The sequence below is a fragment of the Cyrtonyx montezumae genome, unplaced genomic scaffold, assembly GCF_038088225.1.
Source record: "Cyrtonyx montezumae isolate F1298 unplaced genomic scaffold, pur_monq_1.0 scaffold_13, whole genome shotgun sequence".
NCBI classification, from domain to species: Eukaryota; Metazoa; Chordata; class Aves; order Galliformes; family Odontophoridae; genus Cyrtonyx; species Cyrtonyx montezumae.
Genome location: NW_027071859.1, coordinates 29,976,057 through 30,000,822, shown reverse-complemented (window position 1 = coordinate 30,000,822; position 24,766 = coordinate 29,976,057). Strand labels below are relative to the sequence as shown.

The following is a 24,766-nucleotide window of genomic DNA, read 5'->3' as shown; positions in this document are numbered from 1 at the left end:
CACTCTCTTAATCACCTGTACATCACTCAAAACCTAGCAGTGAGGTCTGCTCATTTTGGATGCAAACTTGGGACTGCAGCTCCATCTGGATGTGGTGGTCACTGCAGTTCATCGACAAGGACAGATCCAAAATAAAAAAAAAATCACCACCATCACAACTGTTGTCCATAACAGTTTCAGCTGAGGGCATAACCAGTGAATTTGTTGTAATACAGCTCTAGCCTGACTAAAACCCAGGCAGCAGAACAAACACAGCTTGTTAGTTTGTGACAGATGTTACCTTTCAGTATCTTTCCTCTTTGCTGACAACCTTATTTTGCAATCCTAAACCTAAATCAGGTGTAAGTCCACTGCAGCCATCCCTACCAATGAACAACCTAAGCCAATCCACATGGTCCCTTGAAAACTCAAGAGCTCAGCCCAAGCACACAGCCAAATGGATTGCAAAACAAAAATATTGCTTATCAAAGAACATGCAAGGATCAGAAGCTGTATTTCTATGCTTGATGGAACACCACAGAACATATATCTCACGGTGCTTTAACATTTTAGAAAGTACTGAACAAACATCTGCTAATCTTTCAGACGCTGTGATATGAGCAGTGATGGCTATGCATAAACTCAATAAGTTGACAGTCACAGCTTCAAAGTTACTTTTAATTATATACATATATATATATATATATATATATCAGCAACAAATAAGTTCCCAAAGGAGCAGGACAATGCTCAAATTCTTCACAGACTCAACTATCTTACATATTTAGAGAGGGGGAAATAAATGTGAAGAAATCCAAATATATTTATGCGTCCTATAAAATGAAAAGATCATTTTGAAAAAATGAAGTCACTATTTCACTGGTAAGTCACTATAATTCCTTAGCTTCCACTTGCATTTTACTATTTTTATCTAGGTGATTATTTAAAGACAGCTTAAACATCAACTGTAATTACTCTTCCAAACAGAAATCCATTTAGTGGCAACTCCTAGCTAAAAATTCTAGGGCTACAATGCTTCCCATTTTGTATTTTATATCTGCATATAATATAACAGCAAATAAATTGCAAGCCATTGACAGAGGAGCTGTTCATTCATAACATTTCCTGAAAAGCATTTGGTGAAGCTTTGGACTTCAAACAAGTGCAAAATAAAATTAAAAGGTAAATCTACAGTATATATGCCAGTTCACACAGGTAACACCAATATCCAAAAGCAATAAGGAACCCATGTTTTATTTTCTGTAACATCATGCTGTCTTACACACCATTGCTAGGCATGCCCTGTAAAGAGAGCAAATTACCAGGAGCACATTTATTTGATTAAGCAATAATGACGATGTATGCCAAATATGTTCCTTCTATTTAGAGCATACTTTAAAGTTTACAGGATTAACTGTGCTGTCAAGAAAGCAGAAAAAGGACAGAAGCCACAATGAGAATAAAGCAGTAAAAGCCAACTGTGGCATCAACGCAGATAAGCATTCATCTCTTATTTACTTACTGTAAGCTGTATTTAATAATGTAATTCAAGTACTTTCTATTTACAATCATGTTAATTTGTTTATTTATTTTTCTTTCTAAACAGTCCTTTTAGAAAGCTTAGATTTTTCAGATTATTTAAAATAGAAGGGTTTCTAAGAATATTACCTTTATACTTGTTAAGGTATGGTATATCCCAATTTCTGAAAATTTTCCTCTTCTGGTATTTATGTTTCCATGAATGAGAGGTTTCACCAAAATTAAGACTAATAATTCTCTGGTCATCAGACATGTCAAGTTCTCCTAATGTGATCAGTATGTGGTTCTTCAATTCCCAAATACACCTGAGCTGTTTTGACTGTATGTCATCCTCAGTTTTGCCAACCACTGCCCTACTGTGCTTTAGCTTTCTAAGAACACTTCTCAGCTCCCTTCTCCTCTATGATACCATTTAATGATAGTATGAGAGGGAGGAGAGAAACTGTATGGACCATTTTTAATTTTCTAGTTTCGACATGTCACACTGTTATGTATGCATCTTATAATCTAATCTTTAATAGAGAATGAGATATATCACAGAAGTAGGCATATGCTTCAAAGACATATGGCCCTCTTCTGACATACAGCAAGTCCTGAATGATTCTTTCACTGCTGTCATTTAGGGGAAAGATTTATGAATTTGCAAATATGTATTTCCAAGCCAGATACATATCTTTGAGGAAAAAAAGCAGATCCACTGATTGTTATATAAACCCATTAATACTTTTGTTACCAGTAGCATCAGCAGTCATGTGGAATAGAAGATAATTCTGTATTTAGCCAGATCACTGTTTTGCAGCAACTTTCAACATTCACAGTTTAAAGCATGTTACAATCTGTGCTTACCAACTTAACAAGGAAAGAAATGACATCTTAAAAAGGATGAACAGATGCCCAGATGCCAGTTTAATTATTTTCATGAGGCCTGCATAGCATAAAGCTCTTTTCTTTCACATGGGTGAAGTATTATTAATTTGATGTGTAAGTAAAAGTCAGCAGAAACTGCAAAAATCCAGGTAGGCTGAACAGTCAGTCATTTTAGTATATTTTACAGTCATATAATACACTCAACTACTTTCTTCTAATCAATGACTTACGCCACTTTACACTATAATTGGGAAAATTAGAAAGGAATTTTTCAATCCCTTTTAAATGCTCTATTACAACAAATACAGATATGTATCTGATGAGATCAGACACATGGGTAGAAAGAAAAGCACAGGGAACTACTGACCTGTCAGTCTCATCTATGTGCCAGGGAAGATCATGGAAAAGATCCTTCTGGAAGCTATGCTAAGGAATGTGGAAGAGAGGGAGGTGATACAAGACAACCAGCATGGCTTCACCAAGGGCAAGTCCTGCCTGACCAACCTGGTGGCCTTCTGTGATGGCATTAAATGGACAAGAGAAGAGCTTCTATATGGCCTTTACTAAGGCCTTAGATACAGTCCCTCACACAACATTTTCATCTCTAAATCGAAAACACATGAATTTGATGAGTGAATAAACCAACGGATGAATCGCAAGACTGTACATGGAGAGTAGTGGTCAATGGCTCAATGTCCAGGTGCAGATCAGTGATGAGTGGTGTCTCTCAGGGGTCAGTACTGGGACTTTAATATCATCAGTGACTCACACAGTGAGAAAGAGTGCACATTCAAAAATTTTACAGATGACACCAAACTGTGTGGTATGGATGACACACCAGAGTGATGGGATGTCATCCAGAGAGACCTAGACAGGCTCAAGCAGTGCACTCAGGAGAACCTCATGATGTTCAACAAAACCAAGTGTGAGGTTTTGCGCCTGGGCCAAGGCAACAGAAGGTTACATAATCTAAAATACAAGCATTTTACAATATGATTAAAATTAAACTAAAACCCTTGAAATATCTATAGGATTCCTTTAGAAAAGTTAAAATGAATTTTGATTTCAATGCAAGTTAATGTTAGAAAACATCACTTTAAGAAAAGCATTTTAATTGTACAAAATCAAACAAATAAATGTGCTTGGACGCAAAAGCCATTATTTTCAATCTCTGTGGTTCACCAAATATTTATGAATTAATTGCCAACAAAATGTTGTAGTAGGCATGGACATCTGTCATTCCTGTTCACCTCTTATCATAACTAAACCTAAGAGTCTCTGATTCCATTTTATGAAGTGGAAGACATGAAACAGCTTGCAACTAATAGAAGTTTTGCTTAAGTAATAAAACAGGATAGTGATAATGGTCAGTTAATGGAAGTTGATTATATAAAATTTTAACCATTTTCAAATTTAAATATTTAAGATGAAATTTTTAAATCTCTGAAGCTGAATATTTCTAATTAATAAGTGAATTGTTACATTGATTATAAATCAAGAAAAAGGATTTAAAACTTATTTCAGGATCATGCCTACCAAAGCTAATGCTCCATGAACTCAGGAACACACAGAAACAGGTCTGAAATCAGGCTGTCAGAAGTTTGGTGTTGTACTGTGGTATGTAGAGAGGTTTACATTACACAGTATTTTCAGAAAAATGATCCTTACAGGATGTATATGGGTTTGTAAGTGAATATCAAACATAAATGTGAATAAATGAATGTAAAGCTAAATACACAAATGCATGAAATGAAAAAAAATTCTTTTCTCAGCAAGCCAGAACTTTAGTTACATACAGGAAACTACATGAACTGCAGGCTGTCAAGGTCCTGTACTTCCAAGGTCACCTACAGAGATACCTGCACACATTTCTCGCAGTTACATATTCAGTCACCTGGAACATTCTGCAGCTCCCAGACTAAGTTTGACTTTCGTGCTGGCAATGAACATTTCCAGACTACATTGTTACTGTAAAACACTGGAGATTTCCTAAGCAAATGAAGCTCACTTATTCTTCTGATGGATTCTTAAAAGCTGTGTGTTCTAAACGGAGTCAAAAGAAAGCACTCTAAGCTTTGGTAGGAATATATCTGAAAGTCCTTTTCCAGCCCTGAGTTTGCGATTGGTTGATCAAGGTCCATTAACCTCCCAAGAAACATTATTAACACTGGATGAGAAAAATATAAATACATAAATTCCTTAATCAGAAGGCAATATGCCTCTATCACCCCCATGCAACCCCGCTGGAAGAAAATAAATAGAGAAATAAATACATAAAAGAGGGTATATTATTTCAGGAGCAGAAGGCAGATTTTTAACAGTGGAAGGACACAGAAGTAGAGATGAAAACTTTTTTTATGGAAAGAAACTCTTGAATATCAGAGAACTAGATGATCCAAAAAGATTCTTCAGAGAGGATCACAGAAAGTGCTGTTTAAAGAAGGGGTAGAAGGAAACCTCATTAAGTCATTATCCTTTTTAAACTCTCCTCGTATTAAAGGTGGGAGGCATTTTGTGAAGGCCTTTAATAGTATAAAATCTGGAAATCTGTATTATGTATTGATAACAGAAAAGACCTGAAGAAAGCACAAAAACAAGGTAAGTAAAATGTGACAGAAGGTGACCTATAGGTAGCAAAGAGTTTACCTGAAAAAAGACCTGATCCTGAAGCTGAAAAAGTCAAGTAACAAATGCATTTTACTGCCCTGATTTTTTTTTTTTTACATATAGTAAAGATGGAGAAACAGATCAAAAGAATCTTTGTTTTTTCTTTTGAGTGTAAGTTTCTGTCTCCACAGAATTTCTCCTGAGCTCTGAAACTGGGCCAGCACTTTACACGAAGACAGTCATACAATGATCCTCCCGATGAAGGGCAGAAAAGATGGTAAGTGTTCCTATGTAAGAGTTACATAGGAAAACAACTTATTAGAGAGTAAGGAAAAATTCTGTGGCATCTTTACACTTTCCACTGTATGTACTTTACAAAATAAACTACTCCTGGCACAAGTTTTAACCAATTACAGCATTTCTTTCTGCTTATGTTGAAAAAAAAAAAAAAAAAACGCTACAAAATTGTTCTACACAACTAAGGGCATCAAGCCATCCTTGAGAAACAGACTTTTAATCCATTTACTATGTCAGCTGTTGTATAGGAATTGTTTAAGGATTAAATTGCCATTTTTTTAATATTTATGTAGGAATCTAATGTTCTCTTTTCTTCACATAAATATATAAATTACACCACAAGTAATAAAAAACAAATTGCCAGTAGAAAAATCCAAGTTGGTACTGTGTAAAGAGAATCTCTTACAGTTAAAATCACAAGATACTAATTTACTCCAATTTTCTCAACTTCAAGTAACACAGTTTTGTAACCTTTCCTTTTTGTAACTTGCTCCTACACATCATGCATTACAGAAAAATGTAAAGCCTGCTCAAGCAACACATAGGAAATTTTTAGACTGGACCACAGTGCTGGTTATACACATAGGAAGAATATTTACTAGATATACAATGACTTCATTTTCCACTTAGTGTATGCTTTCTTTTCATTGACCCTTGTAGAACTCTACACAATCAAGCTGTAATCCCAAGTGAGACTGTACCATTTTTAACTAAACGTATACCACTGCAGAAAAATATATGAAAAATATATGAAAAACATATGAAAATCCACATCTTCATCTTTCACATCTTCTTCAAATTTTAAAAGGAATATCTACTCACTCTCTTTCTTTCCAACTCTATAGTTCACTTGAAAACAATTATGCTGGTTCCATCTATTCAAATTACATATCATTTCAATATAAAAATCTAACAAAAAAATCAATTTTAACAAATATGTCATCTCCACTCCATTTCGCTTTTCATCTCCTACTCATTACAATAAATGAAATACAACTTTAAGTGCTGGATAACATTTGTATCATGTAAATTAATATAATGTGAAGCAACAAATTATTAACTAATTCTGAAGAAAAATAATGCAACTTTCAATCTCAGGAACAAATGGAAAGTCCTAATTCTTTATGGGTCCAAAGACATATTTAAATCTTTAAAGAATTAATTTTAACTGACTCCTAACTAACTTACGTATTTTACAAAATACACATCTTAGAACCTATACAATCTGTTTATTATACACCCCAATCATTTTACTTTTTTCCATCAGGAATTTTTATTTTCCTTTATATCTCTTTTGAATCTGCTGGTGAAATTAGGAATCTTAAACCTGTGCATTTTATATAATGATGTACTGACTAAAATGCTATGGTAGCACTGCTCAGCAATAGCCAAAACACTGTTGTAAATCAATGACATTCTAGCTATAAGTGTAGAGTATGACTGTGTATGGCTGCTGTGAGGAAAGCTAACTCCATCCCAGCCAGACCCTGTACAACACTGTACAGAATGATGAAATGACTACATCCCATGAAACAAACAGATGTAGATAAAACACTCCCCAACACCAATTCTTGTATTCCTCGAGAAGAAAAGATGGCAGTACCTGGTAAGCTTGCAACATCTGCTCAGCAAACTGCTGTAGTTCTGACAGTAGTAAAGACATTAAAGAATTTCGAAGTATGCTGTTCCTTCCTAGCAAAACAAGAGTGTTTGACACAGCATTCAGCGCCTGAAACTAAACAGAAATGTAATCTTTCAAAATGTTTCTTTTTTTTTTACCCCAAATGAATCCCTTAAACAAAAACAAGATTTATATGCCAATATTTTTTTAAGAATAAAATATCAAATTAATTTTTCTTGAAGCTTATGTATATAATTAAGGTAAGTATAGTGTATAGGAGATACGTATTCTTGTATACTTTACGAAAACCTACGTCCTTTACCCAAAAATCATGTGTTCTCATAAGTTTCACAGTATACCATACAAAGAAATGTCCCCAAGGGTGCAAATTCCTCAAGGCATTCCCTTGGGCATTAGCAGTCATTCTGTCCTTCCTGTTGTCACAGAAAATGAGTGACCACTCTGCACAGACAGGAACTAATTTTTTCCCAAGTAGACAAATGAACAAAGAAATTATCTGAAATAAGCAAGAAGCTATACTAGATGGTTCAATCAATGGAGTTATCAAGAATAATCTTGATGAAATGCAAACTGATAGAAGATGCACTGGATTTTCAAGTTCAAACAATTCAGTTGCAATTTGTCGTTTAACTGGCTATTACCAATGTCTCTTGAACCGCAAAAGGAGTTATGCAAACTTAAAGGAGTTTTATGTTTGCTATTTCTTTCTATTTAAAATAAATTAAAAAATATTTCCTTAGTTTCCTGAAATGCAATGTACAGTCATTATATAATGCTATAATTTATGTAACATACTGCTGTAGACAGCAACAAAAATGTAACTTCATATAACACCACTAGAATCTTTTTTCTAATGTATGAATTCAAAGAAAAAAATACACTAAATATATAACATTAAAACTTTATACCCCTACAGCAATAATATTCAGTAGCTATTGCATAGTGTCTTCTGATACAGCTAACACACTGTAGATGGATATTTTTGACTGACAAAACAGTACTCTGACCTTGTCTCATCCACTCAAAAGCACAACTGCATTTAGTTTATTCCTCTAGCCAGGTTATGCACACTTGCACTCAGACCAACTGCTGATTTTTATCTATTTTGATTGGCCATGAGTTTATGGGGAGGTTCGGGTTGGGCACTGTTGGAAAAAAGTTCTCTGGAAGAATGGCCAGGCATTGGAATGGGCTCTTCAGGGAGGTGTTCAAGAAACATTTAGGTGTTGTACTTAGGGATATCGTTTAGAGAAATACTGGTGGTAGGTGGACAGGTTGACTACATCATCTCTGAGGTCTCTTCCAACCTTGGTGATTCTATGATTCCATATATATATTCACATTCTCAACTAAACCACCACTTAATGAGTCTAAATGGGATGAATCTTCCTGAAAAGCATTTCCAAACAGATGACAGACACAAAGGTGATGAGGAGTCATCAGTGTGGACTTAAAAAGGAGAACACTTAGACATCTTGATAGCCTTCTAGGATTACATCACTAGCTGAATGGGTGAAGGGAGAACAGTGACCACCTTCTACCTGGATTTAATAAGACTTTCAAAACTGTCTCTCATAAACCCATTTCAACAAAATTTTTCAAGTATGATGTATGAAATATTGAGTCAGTAAATGGTCAGTGTGGTGGATTAATATCTGCCCAATCTGCCACACATGGGGGACTGTGATCCAAGGTACAGCAGCCTGCTGGAGGCCACTCACTAGTGGTGCATCTCAGGGTTTGCTGTTAGCACCAGAGCTGTCTAACCTTCATGAGGAACCTCTTATGATGGGACAGACGAACCCACAGCAAGTTTGAAGATAATACAAAAGCAGGAGTGTTGGGCTTCCTGGTGACTAACAAGTAGAAAAAGCTAGCAGCATGTCCTTATGACATTAGCCAACACCATTCTGGTCTGCAGGAGCAGGAATATTGCCAGTAGATTAAGGGAGGTAATCTTTACCCTCTGCTAATACTGGTGAAAGGCATTTGGAGTGAGGTTCAGTTCTGGGCTCTCCAGAAGAGAAAAAGGAGACATGCTGGAGTAAAATCAACGAAGTTGATGATGAAAGGATTAGAATGTTTAAAACACAAGAAGCTGCTGAGAGAGCTTCGACTATTCAGCTTCAGAAGAAAGGGTTCAGAGGGACCTTATCAACATACATTTCTGATAGGGAGAAGTAAAGAAGACATACCCAGACTCTTCTCAGTGGTACCTGGTGAAACTACAGGAAGCAACAGGCACAAAACATAGGAATTTACATTTAAACATGATTAAAAAAATATGCTTACTGGGAGAGTAATCAGTGGTAGGGGTTGCCCAGAGCGATTGTGGAGTCTCCATCCTTGGGGATGTACGACACATGACTAAATGCAGCCCCTGACAACCTGCTCTGACTAAGCCTGCTTAAGCAGAGTAGGGAACTGGATTATTCAGGTATACCTTTTGACATCAATGAAACCTTATTTACATTTTTGCCTTGTTTCGAGACATTACCTGTCAAGTCAACTGGTTCCACTTTCTTTTAAAATACTGCTACTACCACCAAAACACAGCTAATGATATCTATGATTTTACATAAAAAGCAATGCTTACACAGGCATGAAATCAACTGCATCTTCAAAGTGATGTGATGGCATTTAGGATTCACTGAAGTGCTCAGGTTTCCATGGTTCAAGAAGAATACAATTTACAGATTAATTAACTTATTTTCAGGTCTTAAATGGATTAACTATCATTTACTAGCTAAGGTTTCTAAGAGTTACAACTTTAATAACACTTTACTAGTCACTTACATAGCTATAAATCCTAAACAATAAACTTTTGACTTCTTTAAGCTCATGGAAACAAAGTACCCACAATGCTAGCTCAGTATCTTCAGGCACACTTATATCACAGATCATTTGACTGTATTGCAGCAACTCAAGGAACTGAGACTATATTCACTGCACCATGAAACTAGTACTGTTTCTCAATTCTCTATTTGTTCAAGGTCCCTTCTCCACATAGCTACAATCTCAAGGACTTTGCATTTATAAGTTTACATTTTAACTTTTCAAGTGCATGTACTACCTGAATATATAGTTTCCACATATATATTCTGTAAGTTATTTAACCTTCAGTTCTATCAAGAACACACAACCTTGAGGAAAATAATATACCATCTTCATGCTTTAATTTCTCCAGGACTAAGGGTAAGTACGGTTGCACCCTGCTAAAGCAACCCAGTATCTTCCTCCTCTCACTTGTTTCCTGCTTTTACTGTAGAAACAATAAATTAGTAGTTTCCCAATTACTGTCAGGATGTCAGTTGATGTAATGCCTATTTACCAGCCTAATACAACCACCTTGGCTACTGTTTGCCCATCATGATACAATCTCCTGTTCACAATCATAACAATCAAACAAGTGAATCTTCTTTATTAATCACCTCACTTCAGCATATAATCTCCAAATCAATACAAGAAAATTATAAAAGATAGTCAAGTTTTTATAATCAGCAGCAAATCTTCATGCTGTCACAGATAAACAATAAATTCCTGATATTAAAGAAAATTCAGAAATTGTGTACATATAAGTTTGAAAATCTGCAAAATTAAAATGTTAAAATTAAATTATCCATTAAAAAAGCATACCTGAAGCAATCACTAAAAGAAAAAAAGCAAAATGAGACCAAGTAAAGGAATTAAAATATAAAACATGCTCTGAAGACACCTCCACAAATGGATGAGTTTTCAGTAGACATTATTCAGTACTCCATGCTCCTTAGACAGGCAAAACTCATTGATTTAACCATAATTCATTGCAATAGAAATCAAGTAACACAGTCTGCATTAAGTTCAATAAAGTAGTTTTTCAATGGTAGTCTTCCCAAAGAACACACTCAAAAGAGAATCTTTCAAAAGAAGTCTATATTCTTTCACTTTGGCAAGAGTTACCACTTTCTAGCAGGAATTCTGTAGGAATAGGTGACAGGGAATCTTCAAATTCAAAGCCTGAGGCTCTACTAAATGGAGTACATAGGGATTTTGTAATGATGGTACTTAAGGAACTTGAGATATGGGTATTGATGTCTCTGAAAAGTCCCACCTGCTAAGTGATCTATTAAAGAAGCACAGATTCAGTGTTGCATTTTGGTGTATCTCTTAGTACATTAAAAACAAGGAGAAAGCAAAGAATTAAAGTTAAAAAACCCTCAGAGGCTGTATATATTAAATGCACACAGAATTTATATTAGATAAGAAAGAAATCCACAAATGTAGAAGAAAAGCAAGACTTCATCCTTCAAAGTGATGCTCATACATTGCTAATTAAATTCTGGAAACTTTCAAACTGATAATAGTTCAAATAGCATGTAGTTTCATTAAAAATAAAGCACCTCCTCAAATCTACCAACCAAACATTTAAAAACTAACAGAAATCTTTTAATCCCTTGAGTTGGAATAGATGAAATAAAACCTACACTGTTCAGGATTTCTCAGTTAAGAGTAGTCAGAAAAATACACTGCAAATAAATAAATAAATAAATGAACAAAAAAATGTAATAAAATAAAATACCAGAAATAAGAAAATAACTGAGTTTGGTAGACTTGGGTTTGCCTCTAACCCTCATTCCACCGCCTAGTTCCTGCCCCCTTCCCACGTTCCTGATGATGCACAGCAATGTTTGCCAGTGGCTGGGAAGAATGTGTGTTACCAAAATAAATATACAGTGTTAATGTTCTGCTTGCCTCAAGCATATCGATTTGGTTTCTCCTTCAACAAGCCAATTTTAAAACCTACTGGAAGGGGATTTTTTGTTACTTTTCACTTCCCTTTCCATGTGACTTCAAACCGGCTATCGTTTTTTAAAAGTTATTGGTAAGAAAAAGAGTGATCAACAAGACAAACAACACACAGCCCTGTTTCCCCAGAGAACTGGGACAAATATCTTTACATATGAAAGTAAATGTTTAGAATGTTAGACTTCTTCTTTTAATTTCAAATCACGTGTGTTTCAAAATCATTAGTTCTTACACGAGCAAAATTATTCCTTCCTGAGTTGCATGATTCAGTATATCTCGTGACTGGAAATTTCAGTTTACAGCTTTCATGCCTATCAACAGCACTCTTCCTCCAAGCAACTGGTATATTTGGCAACAGAAGACAAAGGCAAATAATTAAGCAGGTATCCTCAAATTTCAGGATACTAAAAACAAAGCAGTTCTTTTGCCTTTGAATTTACATTACATTTAAACTTTGTTTAGTCCATGCTAACTTTCACGCCTGAATAAAGGTCAATCGAAAATAATCTCTTATTTTCAGAGACCATTAATACCCTATATCTTACTGTCCCTTTGTTTCTTTTGTTAATTTGATCACTGTCATTCATCTACCCCCCTTTCTTATGCTGCACTATTTCTCCTGCCTTCCACACTTAGGAAAACAGCCATTCTTGCCTCTGTAAACTTCATCTTGAGCCTTTGCTCTGCACTTAGCCTTAACTTAACTTTATAATATTGTTCATGCTTCTAAAATTCTTCTAAAACTAATTTTCTCTGCTAGGACTACCAGCTAGCTTCCTTGCTGCAAGCTTCTTTTTTATACTGCAGTATTTCAGAATTGTTTTGCTGAGCTTAGGCAGAAAAACATTTTGATGGACAGTGTGACATAGTGCTTTGTATGCTATTGAAATAGACTGCTACCCAGAAAACCTTCGCTCTCAATTATAGACCGTGCTATATTAGAAATTCTACAGTCACAATAACATCATCTTCAAGTCTTCTATTCCAAGCTTACGATTTTACTTTCTTTGCTTCAGTTTAATGGGATAAAGATTTATCTTTTCTTTCTAATTTTGAATTTGTTAATCTATCTCAAGAGAGTATAAGACATACAGAACAAACATGTCATGTAGACCAGATAAATATACTAAACACTGTTGTGGATTTGTGGGGTTTTTTTTTGTTTGTTTGTTTTTTTCCTTGGTGGTAGTATGGTATTTTGTTGATCTGTAAAGAATTACAGTTAAATACTTAATACACTTGCAATCCTGCTAGACCCTGTGTTTTCAACACCAGATTTACTTTAAGCAATGCTACATTAGCAGGGGTCAACATCTGAATGTCTGCACCTTCTTTGCAATTCATGAAACAGGCAGCTACACATCTAAAACATCCAATAATCTGAGACCAGTAAACGCTGTCAACGGGAAAATGGTATCAGCAGCAGCTCATGTGAATGTTTGCTGCTGAAGGCCATTTCTTAAATAACTAGTCTAATTAATCTACTCATTATTAAGCAGCTGTAAATGCAAAATCTTTCCTGACTTCAAGATACAAATTAATACTCATCTTGATCCTCCTTTCATAGATAGAGTTGGTCAGAAGCTTATATGTATACAGAACTGCCATCTGCCTGCTGATGCTGGGTGCCTGTGCCATGCTAAAAGATGTGGGAGACACTGAACAAGAGTGAGCTCAGACAGAAGAGAAGAGCTACAGATTCAATTTTTTAATCTGAAGACTGCTTAGAAATAAGACACTGGATAAAATCAGTATTTCTTAATTCTTATATTTTACAAACTACAGTGTGAGCTGGTCACACTTAAAGAATTTTACGAATGCAAATCAAAGTCTCATTTAGTTGTTTAAGACTCACAGACAGTCCCTAGAAATGAAAATGGATTTCAGATGTGTATCTCTTAATCTCCCATTCTCCTTCCCTCTGTTCACAATGTGCAAGCAACTTTGAACACCACTAAATCCATCAGAAATGCCATCTACCTGACATGCGTTCATAAAGAGAACAGGTAGGTACCTTGTTCAGGGTCTCAAATTTCACTGCAGCATTGAGCACTCAAAGATACACAAGGAATACTTTTTGGAACGGGCCTTAGAATACAGGCTCTAGAGAGCTTGCTTCATTTTTATCCCATCACTGCAACAAAAACACACATCCTAATTGGGCACACATGAGTATTTCCTAGAGAAGCATGACAAATTTAAGCAACAAGAAAAAGCTCATTGGTAAACAGACAAAAGAACAGAGAAATTCTATGGTTCTTGTTATTAAAATACATACAAACATTAAAAATAAAAATGAACTCATTGCATTTTTACAGCAATACAAGCATTTTGGATACTACAAAAAAAAAAAACAAAAAAAACCTCCCTAATGGTAGAATAAAATATTCAGCTAACCATCCCATGTGTCTTCAACAATTGTAGCTTTAGTTCATGATGTATATCAGCTAAGGATGTGTGAAGGTGGACAAAAGTCTCAGAGGCAGACAAAATTTTATTTCATTCATTCCTGTTTAGTTACTCCTATGATCCACTTTGCTGAAGTAAATGAGTCAGTCAATCTAGTGATTGCTTCAGACTGTAGCGATTTACACAAGACAATGGCCTCTGATTACCGTTTGACTTAAATAGCTCTCCACATAGCACAACAGATTGCTGAGAAAATTTAATTCAACAATCAAGAGATTCAAACATTGACTCTTACTAGACCATAAAAATCCCAGCAATGCATTCTAATATTCATGCAAATGAACTGCTATTCCACCATGTATGCAAAACTCTCTGACCAACCAAAACACACTGTGTCTCAAGAGCCACGATATTCCCCTTTGAACTCAATTAATCTGAGAAAACTTAAGCTCACTAGATTCATACTTGAGAGCCAATGGTGATATAAGGAACTATTTTTAAGTATTATTTGCCCCTGAGCAGGCAAGGTTTTTGTAAACTGAGGAGTCAAGTTCTGTCCTGATAGTTGCTGACAGAAGATGCTGCAAACCAATCTTGTCTAGGGGAATTTGCTGCCAGCCACAGCTCCAGGTACTGAAACCAACAAAATTATCGTAAGATTACTCACTCCTGGGCAATTTCGATCGTTAATGAATCATTCAAGTTGTATCCTAGATGAGAAAAGATTTGAAACTCTGGTTCTAGTTAATCTGTATTTTTCAAATGCAGAAACAAACTTTCATATATTTCATAACACAATTGCTAGTAAGATTCAATTATTTCTCTTTTTCTGCTTATTGCTGTACTACATTTCCAACCTGGCATTTTCAGCAATGTTTGTGCTCCTTTCTCACAAAAACATTAAGCTACTACAAGGAATTCTTGCATTTGCTTTTCTACTATATGTACTATTAGTAATATTGGAACTGTTGCAAAATTGTTCATGAAGACTTTTAGATGGAACATAAACGAGGAATGTTAAAATGGGCAGCAGAGTTCCAAACAGGATACATTTTCTAGAAACTGTTCATGTGTCAGCATCCATTCAGATATTCTTTAACACAAAAAAAATTTCAAACAACTACTTAAGAGGTAGAGCAGCCAACTCAAAGTACAAAGGGAAAAAAAATAAAAAAATGAAAAAGGAAGGAAATAGCAAACAACATCTTTTATTTTGTTAAATGGTGCAGGCAATTCGTGACCCCTGACAGCATCTTTTGAAGTCAGTATTGATGTGTTAAATAGAGCAAAGAATAAGCAAACAATCATGGTTCACTGAAACAGGGCTCCTTTCTTTCTGGGCCTTGTTTGAAAGAGATTAGAAGAGTGGGGGGTCAGATGGATGTTTGTCGAACAGAAACCAAGCATCAGAAAATAGTATAGCTTGAGAACCCTACACAGCTCAAATTTACTTAAAGCAAGGTCTTCTAATTCAGTGGTTTGATTTAGTCCTTAAAACAAGAAGTCCAACAAATGGTCACAAGCCCTCATAAAGAACCCATGGTGAAGGCTATGGTCTTCTGGCACATAATCGAAGCATTAGCTACACTTCAGGTTACACTATCAGCTATATCTAAAAGAAGACAAACAGTGAACTTCTGTCAAGATGCTGATAAACTAGCATGACACCACCAGGGATCACATCACATCAATCCTGCGTAATGCAGAACCCTGTGGCAGAATATGGCCTCTACACCTTTGAATACAGTTCAACTGAAGGAAGCAACATGAAAAAGTATTTGTCCTCTCTCTCCGAAGTACTGAACCACACTCTGAATTGCTTACCAAACATTTTGGTGATTTGCACAGCTGTATACTCAAAGGATGTAAATAAGACATGTAAAGTAACTTCATTTATGTTGCAATGATTTGAATTTTAAAGCTAATTCCATATGGTATGAAATTATAGCCAGCTCAATTTCCCTCCAGTAGATTTGCAGGCAGCTTCCAGGAAGATTCCTATGTAAGAGGAATTTAGTGTCCTCTCAGAAGTGCCCTACTTCAATGAGTTGTGAAAAACCTTCCCTGGAAACATGAAACAAATTTTATTCCGAACACTGCAGGAATTTCAAATTCCCAGTGTCCCTGACTGTTGCACATTCCTGCAACAGGAGAGAGGAGCTCTGGTTCCAGTGAATCAATGGAAAATAGAGTAAGTGTAGCATCTTGTTGGACAGATCAAAAAGCAGGAAAGGTGTACATGACTCTGAGAAAAGGGATTGAGACAGCTGTTGTTGATTCTCAAACAGGTAGATTAAAGCAAAGAAACAACCCTTTGCTTCCTATCCAATCCAGAAAAGTTTCTACTTCACTGGGGCTAAGATTACACAGCACAACTATCACACAGCTACAACAGCTGTTATGTCAGGTACTGAGACAGCACATCTGAAAAGCAAAGCTCCAGAGACTGAACACAGCCTCACAGAGGTTTCTTTTAAGAGGACTGAATTACTCTCTTCGTGATTAAGCAGGACTTGCAAAGAATCTGCAGAAATAGGACAGTGGTTCTACAGAGGACTGATTCTTAATGTGAATGAACAACTTGCACATTGAGAGGTAACAAACACACCAATAGAAACATATCCACGTGGACCTCCAAGAGTCTCAGGGTTGAGGATTCACAAACTGGTGATAAGAGCTTGCTCCAAAGATAGCAGTGACTATCACAAATTTCAGAGCGTGAGAGCTCATCTGTACCAGAATTAGATACAGGATGCTTACAAGCTTTTCTGTGTCAGCAATACATGGTTGCATGACCTTGCCAGCAGAAGTAGGATAGGTCTTCTAGCAGATGATTTATCCTCAGTGCATTCACGCCTCACTCTTAGCAGCAGTGACTTAAGACCCTTTCTAGATACTTCCAGATGGCTCCTTGCAAAAAGACTGCTTGTCAGTTGTATACAGAGGGAGGGAGAAAAAGTAAAAAAGGGAAATTCCAAAGATTAATTCTCTTTGGAGTTCTTTGATTTTAAATGGTTTATACTTTATGTAATATTACCTTTTATACTACCTCTCTATCTTTAATGAGAGATGCATTTTCTTTGCTTTGCATCCATCTGTAGTTTCAGGTCAAACATTCTATCCAAAGTGCACTTTATGCAACCGAATCCAGGCAGACAACCTCCAGGTAAATGACTTTCTGGCTCCCCCAGTACTTCCAGCACTTTATAATTAGAAACCTCTCAAACAATGGGACTTGGCAGTTAAAGCAAGAAATTCTACTGCTGTTTTTCTTTCTTTACATCTAATGTAGAAATAATTACCTTTTCTACAGTTCTCAAAGGTTTTTAACGTTATTTAATTTGCCCTGCTAAATGCCTAGACTGCTTTTGAAGATGAGGCATTCAGCCTAACCCACAGCCATTTGGTTCTTTGTTCACTTTTTGAAGGTGTTTCTTACAGCCCTTTGTCCTCCTTGACAGATCCTGACAGTATTACAGGTGAGGATAGCAAAGAGAAAGTTGCATCAGATCCTACAGCTGCACTGATGGCTGGCTGTACAAATGCTTTCTGACAGCTAGTAGGGTTAGATTCAACACAGTTCCTAATGTTTTTATACTGCAGGCATTTAAGTACCCTCCTGGAACCAAAATTCCTAGTTTGCCACTCTATTCAGATGACAGCCTTGTAATTAATGGCAATCATATTTAAAACCTATAATCTTGATATTTCAGTCAGCACTTGAGTAAACAGTGATGACTAAAAGCGAATCCTGAAGTGTCTCTGGGAGGTATCCGTTACCCAGCACGGGAAGAATTAGTTGCATAACTTCCACTACTAATTGGGAATTTACATGTTTATCCCCATTTTCAGCTCATTTTAAACAAATGAAAACTGTGGGAATATACATACATATTTTTTTTTCAGAAAATCTTTATAAACATTGCAATTACCACACACATTTTCCCCTTTCCCTGGGTTTCTGGAAATTATCAGGATTATCCCTTAATAGTTGTTCTAGACAATTTGTCAAGTCTTTGAAAGCTGTTTGATTGAAGTACTGACTGCTGATATGAATGAGCGTTCAGTCAATGCTGCGGTAGAAGCAAGATATAAAACATCTCATAAAAAGCCATCTGTTTAGTGAAGTTATTCAGAAGAAAGACGCCACTTGCAAATTATGCAGGCATACTCCACCTTTACTGAATGATTTCTAAAAGCATTTTGCAGACTTGAAACATTCAGTAACTATCAGGATATTTTCTCTCATTTGATCTGTAACATCTCTCCCTTAACTCCTCTTTGAGCTCTGTTCTCCACCTAGATTCCTCCAGTCAGCAAGGGTTGACAGACCCACAAGGACTATCAAGTCCAAGCACTGGCTCCACAAAGGAAAACCCAAACTAAAACCCTATGACTGAGAGCGGTGTCCTAATGCCCCCTGAGCAGCAACAGCTCGGGGCCGTGCCCACTGCCCTGGGCAGCCTGTGCCATGCCCACAGCCCTCTGGTGCAGACCCTTTCCCTAACTCCCACCTGACCCTCCCATGATGCAGCTCTATGCCATTCCCAAAGGGCCCTGTTGCTGACCCCAGAGAGCAGAGCTCAGTGCTGTCCCTGTACTCCCTGTGAGAAGCTACAGGCTGCCATGAGGACCCCTCTCAACTCCTCTGCTCTGGGCTATGCAAACCCATGGACCTCAGTCACTCCTCACACACCTTGCCCTCAGACCTTTCCCCATCTCTGTAGCCCTCCTTTAGACTCTCATAGCTTTATGCCCTTCTTGAGTAGCAGCACCCAAACCTGCAACCAGTGAGGTGAGACTACACAGCTCAGAACAAAGCGGGACAACCACTTCACTCACCCAGCAGATCTGGACCTGATGCACCCCAAGGTACAGTTGGCCCTTCCAGCTACCAGGGCGTAATGACAGCTCAGATTCAAGTTGCCATCAATCAGAAGACCAAGATCCCTTCTTTTTCCTTGCCCCCTCATCTGTACATTGAGCCAGGGCCGCCCCATCCCAGGTGCAGAACTCAGTACTTGCTCTTATTCATGCAGATGATGGCCACGCTCAAATTTGTCCAGGAAACAACAATTCTCCCAGCTTAGCATCATCCACAAATTTATTTAATGCAACTTCCAGACCATTATTGGAATCAACAGCAAAAACATCAAAGAGAAAAGGCCTTAAAATGGAGCCTCAAAGAACCTTCACTTATGATAAGTAAGGCAACAGTCAGGCAATAGCCTCCCATCGCCCAACACAGCCACGTTTTGGTTGTCATGGCACATTCTTAGAGTGACATCACCATGGACTTATGATGTCACAACAGAACACAAGACACAACAGCCAGCCAGCCAATAAAATAAAATAAATAAAGTAAAAAAAAGATTTTTTTTTTAAATTGCAGTAATGAAATCTAAACACAGAGATCATGTTTTAGGTCTCACTCTGAAGCAGTGTGCTGAAGATCTGATTTATCATTATACCAACTCAAGAGCCATGACTCTTCCAGCAAGACGTAACCATACAGTTCCTGAGTAATCCAAAGGAGTAGCTGGCACATTAGTTACAGTTGTCTGAATGCTGATACTAAGGCTTCTATCAGGATAAAGCTGCATGGGACAAGATTTTTTACCTTGATATGGTTGAATGGGTTGGCTCTTTCAAGGTAACTGAAAGCAGTAATCTAGGATCTAGTTCATTCCATATAAGATGACTCAAACTTGCTCAGCCTGTGTTTCTATAGATTTGCTATTGTATGAGAGATGTTCACATGACAATTTATTCTTTCTGGTTATAATCACCACTGCTGCCATTTACATCACTTTTAAAGTTTCTAATTCTCATCAATATCTGTGTTTCAAATGGAATGTTACACCAGACTCGCAATTTTTCTCACAAGTTCTATTAGAATCTGCAGCTCACAAAATGCTTTGTGACAAATTCTGTGGGTTATGGGAAAGGTAACCCATTTACAGTTCTTTCCTGTGAACAACAAGGATGATAATATAAATTTAACACAGAAAAAAACCAGTAAGATTAAATTCACTATTTGAAAGCACATCAAGATCCTTAGCAGAAGGCACTAAGACCAGGAGTTGCAAAGCAACCATCATACAATAAGGTCAATATATTATCAGCGAATGAAATATGGTCTTAATATAACCCCATCTGGATATGGAACAGGCAGAATCTCAGCTTATCTTATTAGAATACTGCTAAATTGAAAATAGGGATGGGCAAATGAAGCAATTTCAATGCTTTATAACTAACCCAAGTCAGATAATCTGCATGTTTGACACACCAGTTCAAGATAGTGCTAGCGCAACTTTCACAGGCTTGGGCACCCTTCTTTTAATTAGTAATAGCTATAAACATGCTCAAAGATGAAATATAGCACATTTTTTCCACTCCCCTGTGTCCATGAAGCCTGGACTAAACAATCCCTTATGAAAGGACGTGGAAAAGCTGAGAGAATGTCTGTCACCATGGTTCTGATCCATTTTTAAGGAACACCCTAGCCAACACTGCATCCTCATTTAAATGAAGCACTGAGTTTTGAAATAATTCAGATCTTTATCATTAAAAGGAAATATAGCTCCCTTAGTTGTGACTCATTAGCAAAATAATAATAAAAATGCTCTCATTTGGTTTATTTAAGCTCTCATGTAATTTCCAACTTGCTACTGGATAACTGTGTTTTGTTTTTGTTGGGTTTTTTTTACATACTTGTGTATCTGGTCTTCACACTAATACCTCGGTAGCCTAAGGTTCCCCAGGGGGTTTCCTACAACACTGCCATTCATTTTTCTCTTCTGCTATGAGCTAAACATCACTTTTATTCCCAGGCCAACCTCTGGTTTTGAGGTAGTTTCAAGGTGTCATCAAGGGAAAGAAAAATGGGAAATACACAACAAACTACATTTATTATCGTGGGAATGTAGGTATGTGAATGTGGACACCACAATGATACCACTCAAACAAACAATTCTACCACTACATCTGATTAAATTTAAACTAACAGTTAGAGTAAAAACCAAAAAGACAGACAATGAAGCTCATATAGAAGTAGTTCTGTGAAGAAAAACTAGGGATAATTTGATCAGAAGAAATTAACAAGAAGATGCATGGAATAATACAAAATGATGAATACAGACAAAATGTAGCTTAGTTCTACTTGTACTATGTGCCACGGATATCCTATTCCTGTATTCTTTACTCATTCGCTGATTCACTTTGAAAACTCAAATCTGCAAATGTCTAGATGTGACGTGAAGCAAAATAACATTTTATCTAGGTACAGTAAAAAGAATAATAATTACGATTATATGGTTGTTACTTTGTGAGTATCTACGTTATATCCTTGAGTAGAAAGGCAGACAACCTATCTTTGTCTCTTACCAATTTCTTCTAATTTGCCTTTTTAGCAGTTCTTAAAAGTCCTATACTTAGGAGTAGACCGGAAGGATCTGCATGCATAATCAAGTAATTTTCCAAATGCTTTGCAGCATTTACTGGCCATATCACACACACATACACAAAATAACAAGAACAACCCACAAGAAGTACTCTTCAAAATGTATTAAGACAGTATTTTAAAAAGTATAAAACCAGAGGAGTATTACATTATACTACAGCAGTATAGAAAAGATGGAAGATGTTTAAAACTTACCCTATTGACACTGCTGTTTCTTAAAATAATCTGAATTAGATTTTTCATAAATTCTTCCAGCTTCCTGAAACACTTCTTCAGAACATGATTAGATAATTTAGTGTCAGTTACTAATCTGATCAAAACACAAACAGCCTCATTAAGAAAACTTGACACTGGAAATTTAGGACTGTTGTAAAAAACAGTTAGCCCATCAAGCAACTGAGACAGTGAATTGCATGTAGTGAAAGAATCAATCTCAAGCTCTGTGAAGTTTGCTTGCAGCATTCCTCTTTCTGACAGTTTTCTTATTTCAAGCAGATGTTGAAAAAACTGCAGTGGAACAGTCAAAGATTTCTCCTTGCTAGCACAGCAAAGATTCAATGGGGGAACTATTTCCAACCAGCGCTTAGATGTGTCAACAGTCTGCTCAAGTTCTTGGAAATCAGAAGCTGCTCCTAAAGAATTGAATGCATAGTCATCAGACACATCACATCCAGAGTCCTCTAACTGGCTTGGGTAACTCACAGGATTTATACATTCCTCATCCAAAAGAGTTTCAGCCTTGCCACCTGGTTTTCCTGAAATACAAATGTGAAAGTTACACTTACATGTTAGTTAAAACATTTATAAAGAAAAATAATGCCCCATTTCCTTCTTCCTTTTGCTCCCATGCAAAAATCACATCGTATGTACTTGCTGCCCAAGAGTTCATAAGTTCATAAGTTCATAAGGTTGGAAAGGACCTATAAGATCATCTAGTCCAACCATCCTCCTATCGCTATCTCTACCCAACTACTAAATTAAGTCCTTTAGCACCTCATCTAAACGCTTCTTGAACAGCGCTAGGGATGGTGCCTCAACCACCTCTCTAGGCAGGCCATTCCAGTGCCTGACCACTCTTTCAGAAAAGAAATTTATCATGTTTATCATGACTGAAATTTAAGTTAATCATGACTGAAATTTAGCTGATGTGTAAGATATGGTTTTTAAGTCTAAACTATTAGTAAGTAACATGTATTTGTGAACCAGATGTTTCATGCAGATAATAGTATGAATAACAATTCTGAGTTTGAGATTTCTGATGGTTCAGAGTTTTCATAGGGATAACTGAAGTGGACATCTATAACACCACAGATTCCCAGGAGAGGAAATATGTGTAAATTTCTGCCTTCCTAAACATTTTTCACTACTTTTATTCTCATGAATTCAGGGTATTTCCAAAAAATAGTGAAGACTTATTACTGTAACTTCATTAAACAAGATTTTCTCCTTTTGCACTAGGCTTGGTAAGGAATTCTAACAGAGTCAGAGTTGAACATTACACTTGAACTTACTATTCATAGGTTAATTAGGTTGGAAAGGACCTACAAGATCATCTAGTCCAACCACCCTCCTATCACCTATCCTATTATTTAACAAAGAAAAATACTCAACAAATCTCATCTCTATTTTACACTATCTTCTCCAAGAACACACAAACTATATTTCAGGTGGCATTTATTATATTTGTGCTACTAAGAAATTATTTTCCATGCAGTAGTGTACAATCTCTATCATCCTATTTCATCTTAGATGTATGCAATTTGGTGCCTCAGAGCACAGTAACAGATGACAAGAAACTCTCACTGCATTACATCCTGCCTATGGCAAAAGATTACTGCTAAAACATGCAGGAGACATTAGCACAGTGAAGTGGAAGAACAATGCGCATGATCATCTCAGTGCTACAAGAAAAAACTAGAGCCCTATCAGCTCAACTTCTTGCTGTGCCTCATTTACTGGAGCACAGTCACACACAGCCCACTCAATTTCAAACTGTTATTTTCCACAAGGATCCAAAGCAGTACTGTAATCCTCCGAGTCTGCATTCTCAAAAGAACTAAAAATATATAGATTATTTGGTAAATCAGCAAATAAACACAAGAAACACTGTATTCTGTGACACATTTCAAAGCATCAGTGAGAAATGAATAAGCATTTTTAATATTGAAAGTGTCACATGACAGGAATGTACAGTATTCTGTATACTACTGTAAGACTATTGTTTAAAAGTTTCTAAAGATTCAAATGAATGTACAACTCCAAACTGAATCCTGAACATTACTTCAGTCACTGAAAACATACCCTGGTATTGAGCTGAAACCTTAATAGCACTACTGTTGATTGGTAGAAAACATGGAGCTTTTCCAGAATTGAACCCTGGAAGGGAACAAAGTATCATCATAGAGTCAACCGCATGACAGGACGAGAGGGAATGGCCACAAGTTGCGCCGGGGAAGATTTAGATTAGACCTGAGGAAACATTTTTTCTCTGAAAGAGTGGCCAGGCACTGGAATGGCCTGCCTAGGGAGGTGGTTGAGGCATCATCCCTAGCACTGTTCAAGAAGCATTTAGATGAGGTGCTAAGGGATTTGATTTAGTAGTTTAGTGGGCAAGAATGGTGATAGGAGGATGGTTGGACTAGATGATCTTGTAGGTCCTTTCCAACCTAATGTACCTATGAATCTATGACCAATTCAGGGCTAACCAAAGAAGTTACAGCATGTTACTGAGGGCACTGTCCAAGTATCTCCCAAGCACTGACAGGTATGGGGCAGCAACCACCATGCTAGGAAGCCCATTCCATGTTTGGCCACCTTCACAGCACAGGAATTCTTTCATATACCTAATACACAACAATTGTTCACGTTTACTTTAGTTTCATGCCCCTTTAACATTCAGACAAAGTCAAAACTGAGCAGGACTAGTACCAATTGACTCACAATGAAAAGGCCTAACTGCAGGGAAATCAACTGATATTTCTAGAAGGTAGAAGAAGCAGGACCTAGAATTTTAGGTATTATTAACAGAGTTACCAGATGTCTGCAGATCAAACTGCAAGCAAACAAGAAGAGCACACTTGGCATGGTTTGAGTAATAAACACATATATCAGTCTTTCATGTCTTCTGTCCCTACTGCTTTAAGCAAAAGGTACTCCAGAAAAAAAAAAAAAAAAAAAAA

At 36.7% G+C, this 24,766-nt stretch overlaps 1 protein-coding gene across 1 annotated transcript in view; it reads right to left on the bottom strand.

The window, feature by feature from the left end:
- The window catches only part of MEI4 (meiotic double-stranded break formation protein 4), a 72,274-nt gene that overhangs the window by 28,000 nt on the left and 19,508 nt on the right, over positions 1–24,766 (bottom strand). Inside the window, exons 3-4 of the mRNA XM_065730929.1 lie at positions 21,783–22,342; positions 6,893–7,024 (exon numbers count right to left, since the gene is read on the bottom strand). Of these exons, the coding sequence (XP_065587001.1) occupies positions 6,893–7,024; positions 21,783–22,342 (692 nt within the window). The remainder of the gene's footprint in view (positions 1–6,892; positions 7,025–21,782; positions 22,343–24,766) is intronic.